At 32.9% G+C, this 15,712-nt stretch overlaps 1 protein-coding gene across 1 annotated transcript; it reads right to left on the reverse strand.

Annotated features, from left to right (window-relative positions):
* Positions 1–868: 868 nt before the first annotated feature.
* Positions 869–12,802, reverse strand: LOC132724297 (mitochondrial import receptor subunit TOM40 homolog). Its single transcript, XM_060709137.1, has 7 exons — positions 12,428–12,802; positions 11,192–11,352; positions 9,582–9,683; positions 8,820–8,922; positions 6,795–6,926; positions 5,564–5,758; positions 869–1,340 (listed from the first exon to the last, which is right to left on the reverse strand). Exons 1-7 carry the CDS (start codon positions 12,651–12,653, stop codon positions 1,195–1,197), a joined length of 1,065 nt encoding a protein of 354 aa, XP_060565120.1. The 5' UTR covers positions 12,654–12,802; the 3' UTR covers positions 869–1,194.
* Between the last annotated feature and the right edge of the window lie 2,910 nt (positions 12,803–15,712).

The raw sequence follows: 15,712 nt of genomic DNA on the forward strand, positions 1-15,712 counted from the left end.
GGTTAAAGGTCACTATAACCTTAAAACTGAAAACGGTTTTCACTCAATTACTTAAGTATTAATCAACCTACAGCTGTAAAATCTTATCGGATGAACAGCCATGTCCAATACATGACCCCTTTTGATTTTAGGATCATATGGTCGAAGGTCAGGGTCACAATGACCTTAATACTGAAAATTTTGGTTTCTGGAGCATCACACAAGTTCCATTTTGCTTAATGTGTTCAAACTTCATAGGATGATTGCCTATATTGAATAAAAGATCCATATCTATATTGGAATCAAATGATCTTAATATTGTTAACAGTTTTACAACTGTCGAACTTCATAGGATGATCACTTATATCGAGTACATTAATTATATGCCCTAAAAAATTTGCTTATATTATGTTATACCCCTGGCGTCTTTCCATCCATCCGTCTAGCATTTTTACTTACAAGATAACAACTTGATGGTGGTGCTTTGGAAATGGCAACTGTATATATATGAAGGTTTTTCAGCTATAAAGGAGGATTGCTTTTTGAAGGAAGTAATACTTTTTTTAATGTGTTTATGTATCAATTTCTTTAATTCGTGTATACATTGTATTTCCTTCATAAATGGGTACAATGAAAGATGGCTGATTTACAGAAGAATTTTTTTTGTTTATTCATTCAAGACTAACACTTTTCGGGCATATAATGTTCCGCCTAGCGGTCCAGTTTTGGCCCATTTTAGTTGTCACATGTATGTATCATTGAAATGTATTTCTTGGTTATCCCTTTATGAACCTTTCAACGGTAATAACTGACAGACAAGTCCTCATGACTAGAATCAGGACTTGATATAGCACTTAACAGATTTTATAATTTTAAAAAAAGAAATTCAAAATTTTCAATTTTTTTATTTACAAATGAAATGTATGATCTATATCAAAGCTAAATCCTGTTTACTCTTAAAACAGGTAAACAAAAACAAACAATATATTGTCATAATACATATTCTCATACATGCATAAAATTCAAGATTACTTTGCCAGTTTAATGTAAAGAGCAAACTGGGTGAACACTTTGAACACGGGCTTTCATACGTGTCCGAAATGCCTATCTTCTCCACTGTACTCATTGTCAATTTTAAAACACCGAATAAAAACTCATTTAGGAAGATTGATCACTAAAAAGAACGAACCATGTTACTATTTATAGAATTATGTTTTAACCTATATTCATGCCGATTCCGAATTTATAGTCCGATTTCACTTGGCTTCCTATCGCGCTGAATGAAACTGTTAGTGGTATTTGTGATTCCAATAATTTCTTATCCATAGTTGCAGCAATTGTCCAATTAGAATCTACCTGGCCTGGAAAAAAAATGACACGGTAACCAACTTGACATCTTTAAATAAGTCATTAAATGTAACTTTAACAGGTATAATTATACATTACAGCAATCCCAGAATGCACCAATTTGACAAGACGTTAATTATATATTGTATGAGTTTTAAATTTAACATTTCGACAAGTTTCTTTTTAATTACATAATCATTACACATTTACAGAAAAAGAAGGAAAAGTCAACATATAAAGTCGGAAGCATAAATTGGCCGCAAGCTTAAGGCGACAAGAGACACTTTCCGTGGTACTCACACAGCTTAAGGTGACAACAGACACTTTCCATGATACTCACACAAATGTCATTTAAACCAACTAATTATAGTAATAATTTTTATTTATTTAATCTTTGTGCATTAAATGTCGTTGATAATCATAAACAAGAGGGCCATGATGGCCCTGAGGTCGCTCACCTGTATATAGGCTCCCCTAACCCCCACCCCCAACGTTGCAGGGCCAATTTAACCCAAGGGCTTTTATTAGCACAAACTTGGTAGACACCCATAAGAAGATGTTTCATGCTAAACATCTAAGCTCTAGCTCATTGGGCTTTTTAAAAGAAGATTTTTTTTAAGTTTTTACTATACACATACAGTTAAAAACAATGACACCCCTGGGGCCGGGCCAGTTTTGACCCCAGGGCTTTTATTTGAACAAACTTTGTAGACACTCACTAGAAGATGTTTCATGCTTAATATCTAAACTCTAGCTATTTGGGTTTTTTCAAAGAAGATTTTAAGTTTTTGCTATACACATATAAAGAAAATCAATGACCCCCGGAGCGGTGCCAATTTTGACCCCAGGGCTTTTATTTGAACAAACTTGGTAGACACCTATTACAACATGTTTCATGCTAAATATCTTAGCCATAGCTCTTTGAGTTCTTTAAAAGAAGATTTTTTAAGTTTTTACTATATGCATATAGGGAAAATCAATGACCCCCAGGGGCGGGGCCAATTTTGACCCCAGGGCTTTTATTTGAACAAACTTGGTAGACACCAATTAGAACATGTTTCATGCTAAATATCTAAGCTCTAGCTCTTTGAGTTCTTTAAAAGAAGATTTTTGAAGTTTTTACTAGATGCATATAGGAAAAATCAATGACCCCCCCGGGGCAGGGCCAATTTTGACCCCGCGGCTTTTATTTGAACAAACTTGGTAGACTCTTATTAGAACATGTTTCATGCTAAATATCTTAGCTCTAACTCTTTTGGTTCTTTAAAAGAAGATTTTTTAATTTTTTAATATATGCATATAGGGAAAATCAATGACCCCCAGGGGCGGGGCCAATTTTGACCCAAGGGCTTTTATTTGAACAAACTTGGTAGACACCTATTAGAACAGGTTTGATGCTAAATATCTTAGCCATAGCTCTTTCAGTTCTTTAAAAGAAGATTTTTTAAGTTTTTACTATATGCATATAGGGAAAATCAATGACCCCCAGGGGCGGGGCCAATTTTGACCCCAGGGCTTTTATTTGAACAAACTTGGTAGACACCCATTAGAACATGTTTCATGCTAAATATCTTAGCTCTAGCTCTTTGGGTTCTTTAAAAGAAGATTTTTGAAGTTTTTACTAAATGCATATAGGAAAAATCAATGACCCCCCCGGGGCGGGGCCAATTTTGACCCCAGGGCTTTTATTTGAACAAACTTGGTAGACACTCACTAGAAGATGTTTCATGCCAAATATCTAAGCTCTAGCTCTTATGGTTTTTTAAAAGAAGATATTTAAAGTTTTTTCTTTCGGTTACCATGGCAACCAGAGTTCTGCATGGAATTAAATTCTGTGAACAATTTTTAAAGGTGACCACCAAAGGAACATTCCTGTGAAGTTTGGATGAAATTGTCTTAGTGGTTTATGAGGAGATGTCATTTAAAGTAAAAGTTTACGGACGGACGACGGACGGACGACGGACGAAAAGCGATCACAAAAGCTCACCCTGTCACTTTGTGACAGGTGAGCTAAAAATAACATATTTGAAAAAATGCCTTTGTAAATGATTGATTTTGAATAAAAATCCTACAATTTTAAATCGTCATATCAAAGTCATTTTTTAAATTTATTCTTTTGTCTTCAATCTTTTGGAATATAAACATACTTATAATATCTGGGGAACCGTGTCTCAAATTTTTTCTATCTTTTCTCAAAAAACTATTACATAATGTCAAACATTTTATGCGACTTTTTCAACCATACATATTACGTTATTAAAGATAATTAAGTCGCTGATTGAGAAAACAAAAATCCCTGGCACGGTTCCCTCCGTAAATGAACCCTTCTTTCATGTCCTTTAAACCGCATGTTAATTGCTTGATTATTAAAAAAGTTATGCCGATTCAAAGTTAGTCCGACCCGCATCAAACGAAGTGTCATAAATTGGCTGTTGTCTCTCGGACCCCTACATTTCACGCTTATTAATTGCATGACACACAAATATCGCACCAGAGAGGGTCACAAGTTGCGGTAACATGCTCTAACAACATTTTATGACCCAGTGACATCTGACCAATTAAAAAGCTGCTGATTAATATCAGTTTATAGCAGGAATTCTTTAAATCTTAACGTGATTAACTGTCCGTCTGGTATCTGTCCCACATGTCACGTGACTATCGGTAACATTTGAGGCACCCAGAGGGGGGAAATGGAACGCATTTGTGCACTGCTAGCGGGGTATTTAATTGTTTCACTTTTGAAGTTTATTATTATTATCAGCAGCATCATTATTATATTATACCAGTATACACTCCTCTGCCTGTGTATTCGTGTATGAAATTCCGTTAATATATAAATTAAAATAACAAAAAACTGAGCATCTGACAGTCGTTTAAAGACCGTGATAAATGTACAAATAAGAAGGGATATTTTATATTTTTTCCACCAAATTGATATAAATAATAGAAATAAAAGGTATTACTCGATCATTATGATCTGACCTTCTCGACTTCTATTATCATGAATATCATCTATGCACAGCATAGAGATCCAGTTTCTACTGCGATATAAAATAAATTTCATACTTTGTCCCAGGTTTATTAGTACTGTGTTTGATTTACTGGCAAACAAAAGCATTCACTGGTAATATCATTTTTTTATTGATTCATAGAAAATAATCATCCTTAGACAATCATAAAAATTGTTTAGAAATTTGTCAGGGATCCCTTACCACAAATCATATAGGCGTTCACATAAAAATGATGTCTGTTTTTTTTTGTTGTTTTACTTGACATTGTTAGAAAACAATTTGGAATGTAAATTAAGCAAGCCTTTGAATCCGTACAAAAGTCCATAAACTCAATGTAATATCTATCAGATTAACGGGACAAACAAATTATTATTTCACACATTATGGCTATTTTAGCAACTACATTTTTCAACCCTATGGCTTAATTATTTATGTTTCATACATTATGTTATGTACATTGGACGACAATTTCTTAATTTATAAAAAAAATGCTAAATAAAAGGTAGACGATATTATGTTGAGATATTCTTAAAAGATGTACAGTATTTGTACAATACATGTATTACGAGTAGTATCGAGCGGTAATTCATGGATATATGGAACTACTGATTTCCCTCATTGATGCCTCAACAGGGGGCAGAGCGTTATCGATAATTGACAGGTTACGCAAATAGCAGATGAAAATGGTGTGGGAATCGATTTAAAACGTTTAAAAACACTAAATGTGTTCAGAAAAGGTTAATAAATCTACTAGGCAAAAAATCTCATTTTAGGTATTTTCAGTGATAATCGACTCCGTTGTCACCTTAAATGTTTAGGGCCGGCAAAATCTACAACTTACTAGTATCTCTCTACCTTATATCTGAAGCATTCCTTAAGCTTTTATCTGAACGATATTCATAAAATCAATTCTGGAGAAATTTCACTAGTCTGAAGGTAATATGGCCAATTTATTTGGCCATCCCCTGAATTTAGTTTATTGTAACAACACAAAATAATCATATTGCAATACTGTCTTTCAAATCAATACATTATCAGACCAACTTGCAGCTAACCTGAACCATAAATTCAAATATTAACTAAAGTTTCAAGTTTGTAACTCTAACAGTTCCTCAGATGGGACGGGACAAAGTGATTCCTTTATAGCCCCTACAAACTTTGATGAGTGGGGGTATAAATATTATTTAAAGCCATATCTGGAAATTTGGATCAGGAGTTGTTGGTACCTTTAAAATTGACTCCTACTTGTGGCACCTCCAACTGATAACCGACTGTGGCAGTGCTTTCCCCCATACCGATACTGGTCTCAAACTCAGCACCTATCTGTAAGGTATCGTTGATTCTATGACTGTAAGATGTGTGCAAACTTCCCCCACCAGGCCCTGCTGGACACACTGTACCAACTCCCTGCCACTTCTCACCTGTAAAAACAAAATCAAAGCATATGTGACTGAGTTAATCCTTAAGTTTGCAGACGGCAACTGTTTCTACTTAAGTAGTGCAGACCTTGATCAACTGGGATGTAAGTGACACCCGAGTAGAACCACTGACATTCTCACATGCAGAATCAGATGATGCTTGGGCTGATGGAACCTACAGTGGTGAGAGGCAAGTGGTTTGAATTATAAAACATGTGCAGCTACACTATATGTAACACATGTGCATGTTGTATATGGTATCTAGACACAAACAAATTTGAAATAGAGACTGGGCAATAACAGCCTTTAAAGGCAAACAAAGATCAACAATAATTCTATTAATAGATTTTCAAAGGATGTTTTGCAGAAAACTTGCTTTCTATACAATGTCCTACAAAGAAAGTAAGTAATGCAATAAAGGTAAGTTATAAATGCATATTTTTTCTTGTGTGGATCCATGGATGATAAGCTCGGCACAATGTAGCAATCATTTGTGTAAAGTAATTTCAATCCTTCCCAATAGTTAATTTGCTTCATAACCTTTTGGCAATTGGCACTAGAAATACCTTTGGCCATATTTACATAAACATATACATATATTTACATATACATATATAGCATACAAGACAGATATATCGCATATACAAAACATACACACATCAGAAAGTATTATGATAATAATATATTTTAACCATTTAAGAAACAGTAATATTTCCCAGTGTATTGTGTCTAACATTAAAGAATTTTTTATATATTTAACAATGTAACTGATGGGAACTTTTAATCACATTTGAATCATAAATGGCTATCATATTGGCACTTTGCCACATAAAATCAAATTAGCCATATAAAGCTCAATAAGATTGAATAGCATCAAAATTCTTCTCTTTTTTTTTCCTGTAACCAATTTTTTCTAGGTCCACATAAAACCTGAATGTAAGCAAAGACAGACATTTTGACAGACAGAGGGCATTCATATCATCCTGTCCCCACTTTGTAGTGAGGAATTAATTATTAACAAATACAGCTATTATCTTACCCTTTAATCTTGCAGACATAGACATCACAGCAACTTGACCACCGGGAATATGGCCTCCCTTCTGATACATGCATTCAGTACCAATGTCTAATGATGGGGTTATTCTTTGTAAATATTGGCCGACTGCCAATCCTGAAATACGTAATAGAAGACCGAGGATGAAAGATTTACATATGTCGCTATCACAGGCAGTGAGCTTGGACATGTACACATATTCTACATGTCATTTTGAGAATATCCAAGCTGCCCGGAAATTTTGACATTACATGTAGTGTAAAAGTACAATATTTGTATAAAAACTCCTACATGAGTTGGATAGCACCTCATACATTTCCAAATAAAAATTCTAAAACTATTGAAAAATTTTTCTATATAAACAAAGAAGGCCGTTAGCGTGCATTATTCTACAACAAAGCACTCGCCGTTCTTATTAGCTCCCTGTGTATTTTCACATTGAGGGCGCCATTTTGTTTAAAAAATCTGATAAATAAAAACATTTTTGTTGAGTTTTGTTGAAAAAACTATCTAGAATGAAAGAAAATGGTCTAACTAAGAAAATGAATCCGAACACCAATATCTTTTATTCAGTTGTTAACGCTGTACAGACGTTTAAAGTGTTATTTACGTGACGTCACAATGTAGTGCCAAACAATACGTGCAAAACAATCACAAATAAAGTATGCTATTTTAATGTCGCAAACAAGTTAAGTTTTACATTTATTTCATTTTAAATAATTTTTATTTTCCTTGAAAAAATATAGAGTGAAATAAAATAAACGTTTTCAAATTTCGTTATTCTCAAAATGTTTCTACACGCGGTAGATTTAACGAAAGTTTTTTCAACTCACTGGAACAGCCTTTTGGCGAAAACAAATTTAACCACCAAACATAAAGTCCAACTATATAATAATTATTATATTTTTTCTTGACGTATTAGAATGGAAATAGATATTAATTCTTCGAGCACTATTGTATAATAATGCACGGGTTTTGGTTCAAATGCTTGTAATTAATCACTCAGGCATATCGGCTTTCGTGATTATATTACTACGCATTTGAACTCAAACCGTGCATTATTCTACAACAATGCACTCAGAATTGATATCTATTTCCTAAATATAACACTTCTTAGAACCTTTATGGAACTTGTTGTTGTATCAAAATTTGTAATACCAAGATGCAATGTTTCTCATGCCCCTTCTCTTCTACCTGTATATTATCTAGCAATCTAACCCTTAACCGGCTAGAACCAACATTTATTAGATGTTGCCATTTGCATGGAGTCAGGCCAGACTGCTCATCTGTACAAGGACTACCATTTTTTAACAGGAGTGAATCACAACAATAATTCAAAACTCGCCAACCATTTTAAAATTGTTATCCCTTACCTACGGTAATTTTGGTTACTTTTGTACAAATTAAATTTAATCTATGTATTAATCAGACACTTTATTAATTCAAGTAACACAGTCTTTTAATTATTTTTGGTTGCTTTTAACACTGCATTGCACTACCACTGTAATGGTCATATGGGGATTTTCCAGCTTTACTGTAGGAAGGAAAACCTCAGGTGCTCCTCCGAGCATAATTCAGGTAGGTACAGGCACCCAAGTAGAACCTCCAGCATTACACTAGCTACGTGGATAGCTTACACACATAGTCTGAAGTCCATGGGATCAAACATAGGCCGAGTTATCAAATCAAAATTAATCAAATCGCAAAGAAATAATTGAGAATCAAATCGAATCGACAGAAAGCTGAACCATTGCACACCTAGAAGATTCCCAGTCTATAAGCACTAAAGGATAAGAAGCTAGGGGTGTTTAACTGTTTAAACCTGCTCAATATTTTACATGGACCTGTCCAGCTTCTATTTAAGAATCAGGCCATACCAATTTTGTGGATATAATGATGAAAATTTTGAGGTAGGTCAGAGCCATGTCAAAACAAGACTACATGGCTATGCAGGCTTACCAGTTCCAGCAACACTGAGCAGGTTAAAGGTTAAGACACTGACTTACTTACCTGAACCATTCAGCAGATCTGGGTTTGCTACAGTTAAAGAAGCTGTAAATGAGCTGCCTTTATAATCTGTTACCATTTGTGTGTTAGATTTTTCTCCCTGAAACTACAGTAGGAAAAGAAAAACCCATCTAAATACATATTTCAATCGACAGTTTAAACATGAAAAAACAATTGCAAATCTCACCATTTTAAATCATTGTTAAATACCCTTTTTAAATCATTTAGATGCTTTCACAGTCATTACAGTAAGGTAAAGAAAACAAACATGTGAAACAAAAACATCATAAACCGCCTGCACCAAATATTGTAAAAGGATAATCAAAAAGTACAAGTGTGTGAAGTTTTTCAAACCATTCTTTTTGTATTTGAGGATACCAACTTGCACGCAAAATTGAAATGGACTAACTACCACTCTTTTTTAATTTTTTGAAAAGTCAAGCTAAAAATAATCTGGTCACTGGATTCATCAAAACCATAACGGTCATTTATCATAAAGTACAAAAAATCTGACTGACCAGATAAGCATCTTGAAAACTTCCCCTTTTTACTGAAAATATGTTAACTGCTGAAAATCATTTGGTTTAAAAAATTAATGGGTTCAAAAATTATTAGATTCTATTTCTTAATTCTTACTAAACAAAAATCATGATAAGGTGAAAACAAATTTCTTTTTTCAATTTTATATGAATTGCAAGTAATGAGGGTAACATTTATGTAAAACAGACACATTCAAACTGAAAACAACTGAAATATTTCACTTACCTGGGCAACACAACGAGTAAATATGTTTCTAGAAAATGCATGAATAATGTTAGCATTAAGATTTCCACTAGCATCAATGTCCCCAAGTAATACTGGATAACTCTGAAATGGAAATGAAATATGACAGACTTGCTGGCTGAACATTAACTAATTTTGGAATTCCAATCATTCTGCAAGTAAGCAATGCATTCATGAGATTCAGTGTTACATTACTTTTTGATGAATATTCTAAAGTTTCTGAAAATGTTTAATATAAACATTATGCAAGCTGCAGTAACATTATATTATACATGCAATGAAATCTAGGTAGAGCCAGAGAAATATGTATTTACTATCAGCAACCTTGCAGAATTCCACATCCCTGACAGGAATAGAGCGAACGAGTCAGAGTGCTAGTACTTAGCAGGTGATTATTAAGCTTAAAAAGTTAACCACAGGCTGTCAGTCACACAACATTTTCTTTTGGTTGACAGTAACAACTTTATATCATATATTAAAAATAAATTTTCTATTTAATGTTACAGTCTGCGAAATAAGGCACAGGCCCGATGCCCGAGGCTGGTAAAATCCCATTTGGGCCTGCAAAAATCCAAAGATTGTAAGACCGACGGGCCTTTGAATTCAGAATGTGTTGTCCTATAAAATTAGTTTCAATATGTTTCCTAATTAAATATTATTGTGAAGTACTTCATCAGTATATGTACATCTAACAAGATATGCGTAATGCATTGTATGTCTATCATTTATGCATTATCTATATTATCATCTACAGCTAGATAGTGTAAATATACGGACAATGCTCTAGTATAATCATAAATGTTTGCGGGTTAAAGAACAAGTTATGGTAAATTTCTGTTGAAGAAAAAATTTATTTTAGATTGACCCATTTAGATTTGTGAACAACAAACATGAAATGGCTAATATAAACATCTGATGTGAAACTGGTGATTGGTTGTGTTTAACAAGAGGATATGTTCATTGAATCAATGCAATGCTTCCTTTTTTGTGTCAATATTTTTAACAAATAAAGTGGAAAGCAGCAGCTTGATGAGTAATGTTGAGTACATATAAGAAAACAAAATAAGAATCTTATTGAAAAAATGCTGACTGATTTTCTGTGAATAAATTGAACCTTAATGATGTGAATAAAACATATAATAAATTGTTGTCTTTATTTTGCACAAAAAAATCTTTTGGGCCTGTGATTTTCTGTCCGGGCCTATACTTCTGCATGGGTTGAAGGCCAAAATGGCCTATGATGTAAAAAAAGTTATTTCCCAGACTGATGTTATTATATACAATACTACATCCCTGAAAAACTTCCTTTAAACAAATGGTAAGAGATTAGCATTGGCCACCAGTATAGAGCCTGGTAAGTGCAGTGTGACCACACTGACCAGGTTCTATACAGTTGGAAGCTCAACTTTTTTTTGCTTTAATATTGACATCTAAGTTATCTATCAGGACAGCAAATCTATGGCATATAATTAGCAGAAAAAAGGTCAACACTTAACCTGCTGGAACCATAAGTGATCGGCCTTTGCCACCAATATAAATAATAAAAGGTTAATGGTTAAAACAGTAAAACACACTGAAATATTGACATATACCTCTTGGGGAGAAAATTGTTTACTTCCTACATAAGTTGCTCCAAATCTATATCCTGACACCATAGGGTTACTAAGAGTGAGCGTGTGGTTTATCTGAAAGTGGCTACTCACACCTTTACCAATCACTAATCGACCGCCTTCAAAGGGCATTGGAAATATTTCTGAAATGAAATCAGAGACAATCTTGAAAAACAACAGCACTGGAACGTGCTCCAAAATGCTCTACGTACATGTATAATACATAACCTAAAGCACAAGCTTTGTTTCAGGTTTTGGCTTATTTGTGTAAACAAACTGATTATGAAAATTTCTAGCGGTTGATAATCTTAAAAATAGTGCCCAAAATGTAGGACAAGTAGCATAGCATGCAGGTCGAGTAGAAATTTGAAGCTACTTGTACTGCAGGACGAGCTGCTCTTAAATTTTTTTCGATTCCTGTATTAATTAGCTATCAGATGCAAACATTGAGTGTACCTGTCAATGATTGGCATAAACTGCTTTAATGCGGATAATTGATCACGCCTAATGTACCTGTAGGCAGAGCATATACATGGATTGACAGTTTCCAAACTAGCAGACGACAGGCTATTCTTACCAGTAGAATTGCTAGTAAAGATAACCGGTTGTGTATCTCAATGTATAAAACGTATGTAAAATAGTCTGACTTGTGGTAGGTTTAACAGTAGATTTAATTTTTAAATACATTCAGTGTCAAACAATGTGTTATAATATATACTGAGATGAAGCTTAGATCACAAGCTTTTCATTGGTGCAATAAATTTTAAAATTGGACACTAAATCGCCACAAACAAGCAGTTTAAAAACTGCCAAATTTGTATTGTTTTAGCATTAGAGATATAGATTTTACTCGAAGATAACTTTAAGGGAAACAAATTGTGTTATTTTTCACTCAATACCTCGGTTATTTATGTAGTTCATATAGAACTGTCAATGGGTGTATTGCTTTGTAAATTCTTTCCACTTTAGTCAGCATTTATTGATTGACAAACAGTAAAGTCTCCAAGCATCCATCAAAAAATATCACAAGACAAAAATGACAAACAAGCTGATTTTATGACAGGTTTTATGAGTGCATTTCACAATGTTCACAGTCAAGACCAAAGGTCTCACGTGAAACGGACACACTGTTTTAGTATAAATCATTAAATGAATAAATTATTTGTATTCATTAAAATTACATCACTTTTCATAATTGGCCTCATAGTCATAATTTACCTTTGCATGCTTTGTGTAACTCTTCATAGGTCCCTGGATTGTTGGGCAAAGCAGGTTTAACTTCTGGCATCACAGGAATTATCTCAGTTGGTTTAGGTGTCTCTGCTGGTACTGCAAGTGCTACTGGAGGAACGGGTGGAGAAGGTAACGCAGCGCTGTTTTGTGACGTAACATTTTTATCTGGTATCGGGGCTACCGGGGCTGGTGCAGATGCATTGTTCCCCATCTTTGTTTATTCTCTGTATGCTTAACCGACACAAATTAATATCTACTTACAAAACTATTGTCAAATGTTTATAAATACCATACAACTTTCAACATAGCCGGCCATGTGCAGTTGACATGCGCAAGGTCAGTTCCGATTTGTGCTATAATATTTACTTATCATAAAAATTACTATAGGGCAAAGACCGCTAAATAAGTTTTAAAAATGTGAGTGGATTTTGAGCATTTCTGTGCTCGGCTCAAAGACATAATAAAAATTGTAGTTCATTAAATAGCTGTAGAACCTTTTCAATACATTGCATTGTTCCATATTAGAATATGAAGAAATTTCATTTCTTCATTGATTCATTGAAAATATGTGACTTATTTAAAACATAACTTTTTGATACTCAACCTGTTTTGAAAATTCATGTGAGAGTAGATCTCGATCTATACAGCTTTTATAATTTTATGTGTAGATCTCAAATACATGTCATGTGTAACTTTAAATGAAAATAAATTATCTTGAAAAGCAAATTAGGTAGGCTCTATACAAAAAAAAATAACAAAAAAACGACTTAAGCAAATCTTCTAAGAACGAGGTGCTTTACTATGGTATGAATATATGTTGTCATATATATAATATTAAATACATATGAGATAGTCATTCGTCCAATCAGGGTCTTTCAAATAGATTGAATATTTGAACTTTGACCCGGCCTGCATGCATAAACGTGTTTAAAATTGTTTTGATTATTAAGACTAATTAAATGACAGGAAGTTCATACTTGGCACAAGTACGAGATTCATACAATTATAATATTCTATAGACATTTTATAAGACATTATCACCCTTAGTCTGAATATCACGATTTTTCACATACCCGTGCCGATTTTGCTACTCCGTAAAAAATCTATTGCACGGTCGTGCATATATTTTGACGTTGTACAATAGTGTAAAGACGCGCTGCACTATAGGTGCGTCGAAGAAAAACGCTTCTTTTGCACATTAAACATTCTTTATTTTGTATATGTGATAAAAAGAATATTATGTTCGTGTAAGTTCTTTACTATTTTTTATTTTAAGATATCATGACGACACGAAATAAAAGATATATAGAAGGAAGATAGTTCTATATACATATATATTGTTTTGATCAGCCTAATAATGGTAGGCCTATTTGTTTTGTTTTTAGAAAATACTTTGTACGCCCTCTGTACAATTGCCATTAGCAAACTTAAAAAAAAGACCACGTGGCTTGTACTGACCGACGTAAATAGCCCTCATATGACGCCAAGGAAGTGACGTGTGTGTTGTTTCGTATAGATCTGCTAAAAGTTATGTCCTGGATGAATTGACCGAAATTAACCGAACTCTTAGTTTTGATCAGATTTATTATTTTCTAAATCCCAAGTCAGTGTCTTGATAGAAATTAATTAATGCTGTTTCTTACAAAAAAATTTCCACGCACAATAATATTCTTAGAATTGAATGAAATCATTTGGATACTTGATTACCCATTTATCATATATCGACAATAAATCGTACCCGATGTTTTGAAAAAAAAACAACAACAAAAAACATGAATGTCACATAAATATTATGATAAAATTCCATTTGTGGCACCATGCAAAAATAGAAGGGATAAATAACGACAATTATTGCACTCCGTAATGACTTTGAAAGAATAAAACCAATGTAATTATTGTAAACCTTTTACATAGTTCATGAATGTGGGTTACTGTCATAAACTTGTTAAAATTTAAGCTACTTTTGAGTAGGGATTCATATCCCTGTTTTATGCTCCTTTATCCAAAAAATAAACCGGGGAATTAAATCCAATTATGAATTGAAATGAAATGTTACAACATGTAATTATAATTTTTAATTTTAATAATAATAATAATAATAATAATAATAATAATAATATAATAATAAATAATAATAATAATAATAATAATAATAATAATAATAATAATATTGATAATAATAATAATAATAATAATAATAATAATAATAATAATAATAATAATAATAATAATAATAATAATAATAATAATAATGATAATAATAATAATAATAATAATAATAATAAATAATAATAATTATAATAATAATTATAATAATAAAAACTGTAGATACCAAAGAAGTTATAGTATTTTGTTTTTACCGAATGTTTAAACTTAATTAGGTTTATTTTAAGAAGCAATATCTAACAATCAACATGAATTAATTATATTTTTCTGATATTTAACCTAAGGTTAAGATTATTATAGAAAATTGTACGCAATTGCGTCTTTCACACACATACCATTCATAACTTTAAGCTCGGATAAACAACTTGTTTGGGAGACTTTTTGCGTCAACCAAGGAAGTTAAATTCTTAAATAAAACCCCACTGTTTTAACGTGTATTTTATTTTACCTGGAAAGGAAAGGTAATACAATTCCGCTTTAACAAAAATTCATGCAATTATGCACATGCTCTTTAAAAAGGTAGTATGAAGATACATGCCCCTTTAAACAGCATGCCTCCAGATTCATGAACATTTTACTTAATTATTTTTACACGTTGAAAATATAACTTAAAATCCACGCAAATTTTTAAAAAAATTTAAACTAGCCCTTACTGCGTTAACCACACAGTGATGAATACGCAAAGTCAGGTATTTACAGACCATGTAAATTATCACTGAAATCTTGAATAATTTTACTTTTTTTAAGATCTTAGTACATGTACATACTTCTTAAGTTTGATTTTCTTAAAATATGTTTGCGTATTTGAAGGTATGCAGCTTTAATGCAAAAAAAAAATCTACCACTTTAAGGATATTGACGACAATGCGTATCCAATGTCATCAGAGTGCACATTCTGGCCAAGAACACTCTGCCGATTCCGTAAACCCGAAGCTTGACGGAAGGGGCCGAAAAGTTGCGAACGCTACAAAAAAGACACAAAGGACTATTGAAATGCTCACGGCCATTGTTCGTGGTTATCATTTACATAGTACAGTATTTATAATAATTAGTAATTAAAATATCACATTAATGTTTCCCACAGTCTGAAAAAGGTATATCCAT

Source organism: Ruditapes philippinarum, unplaced genomic scaffold (genome assembly GCF_026571515.1).
Source record: "Ruditapes philippinarum isolate M1 unplaced genomic scaffold, ASM2657151v2 ctg4384_1_1_1_1, whole genome shotgun sequence".
Lineage (NCBI taxonomy): Eukaryota > Metazoa > Mollusca > Bivalvia > Venerida > Veneridae > Ruditapes > Ruditapes philippinarum.

Coding starts and splice junctions, on each gene's coding strand:
- LOC132724297 (XM_060709137.1), bottom strand. CDS start 12,653: ATGGGGAACAATGCATCTGCACCAGCCCCGGTAGCCCCGATACCAGAT. Junction 8,923..9,581: donor TTACTCGTTGTGTTGCCCAG/GTAAGTGAAATA, acceptor TTCCTACTGTAG/TTTCAGGGAGAAAAATCTAA. Junction 1,341..5,563: donor AGTAGGAGTCAATTTTAAAG/GTACCAACAACT, acceptor TTTTTTTTCCAG/GCCAGGTAGATTCTAATTGG.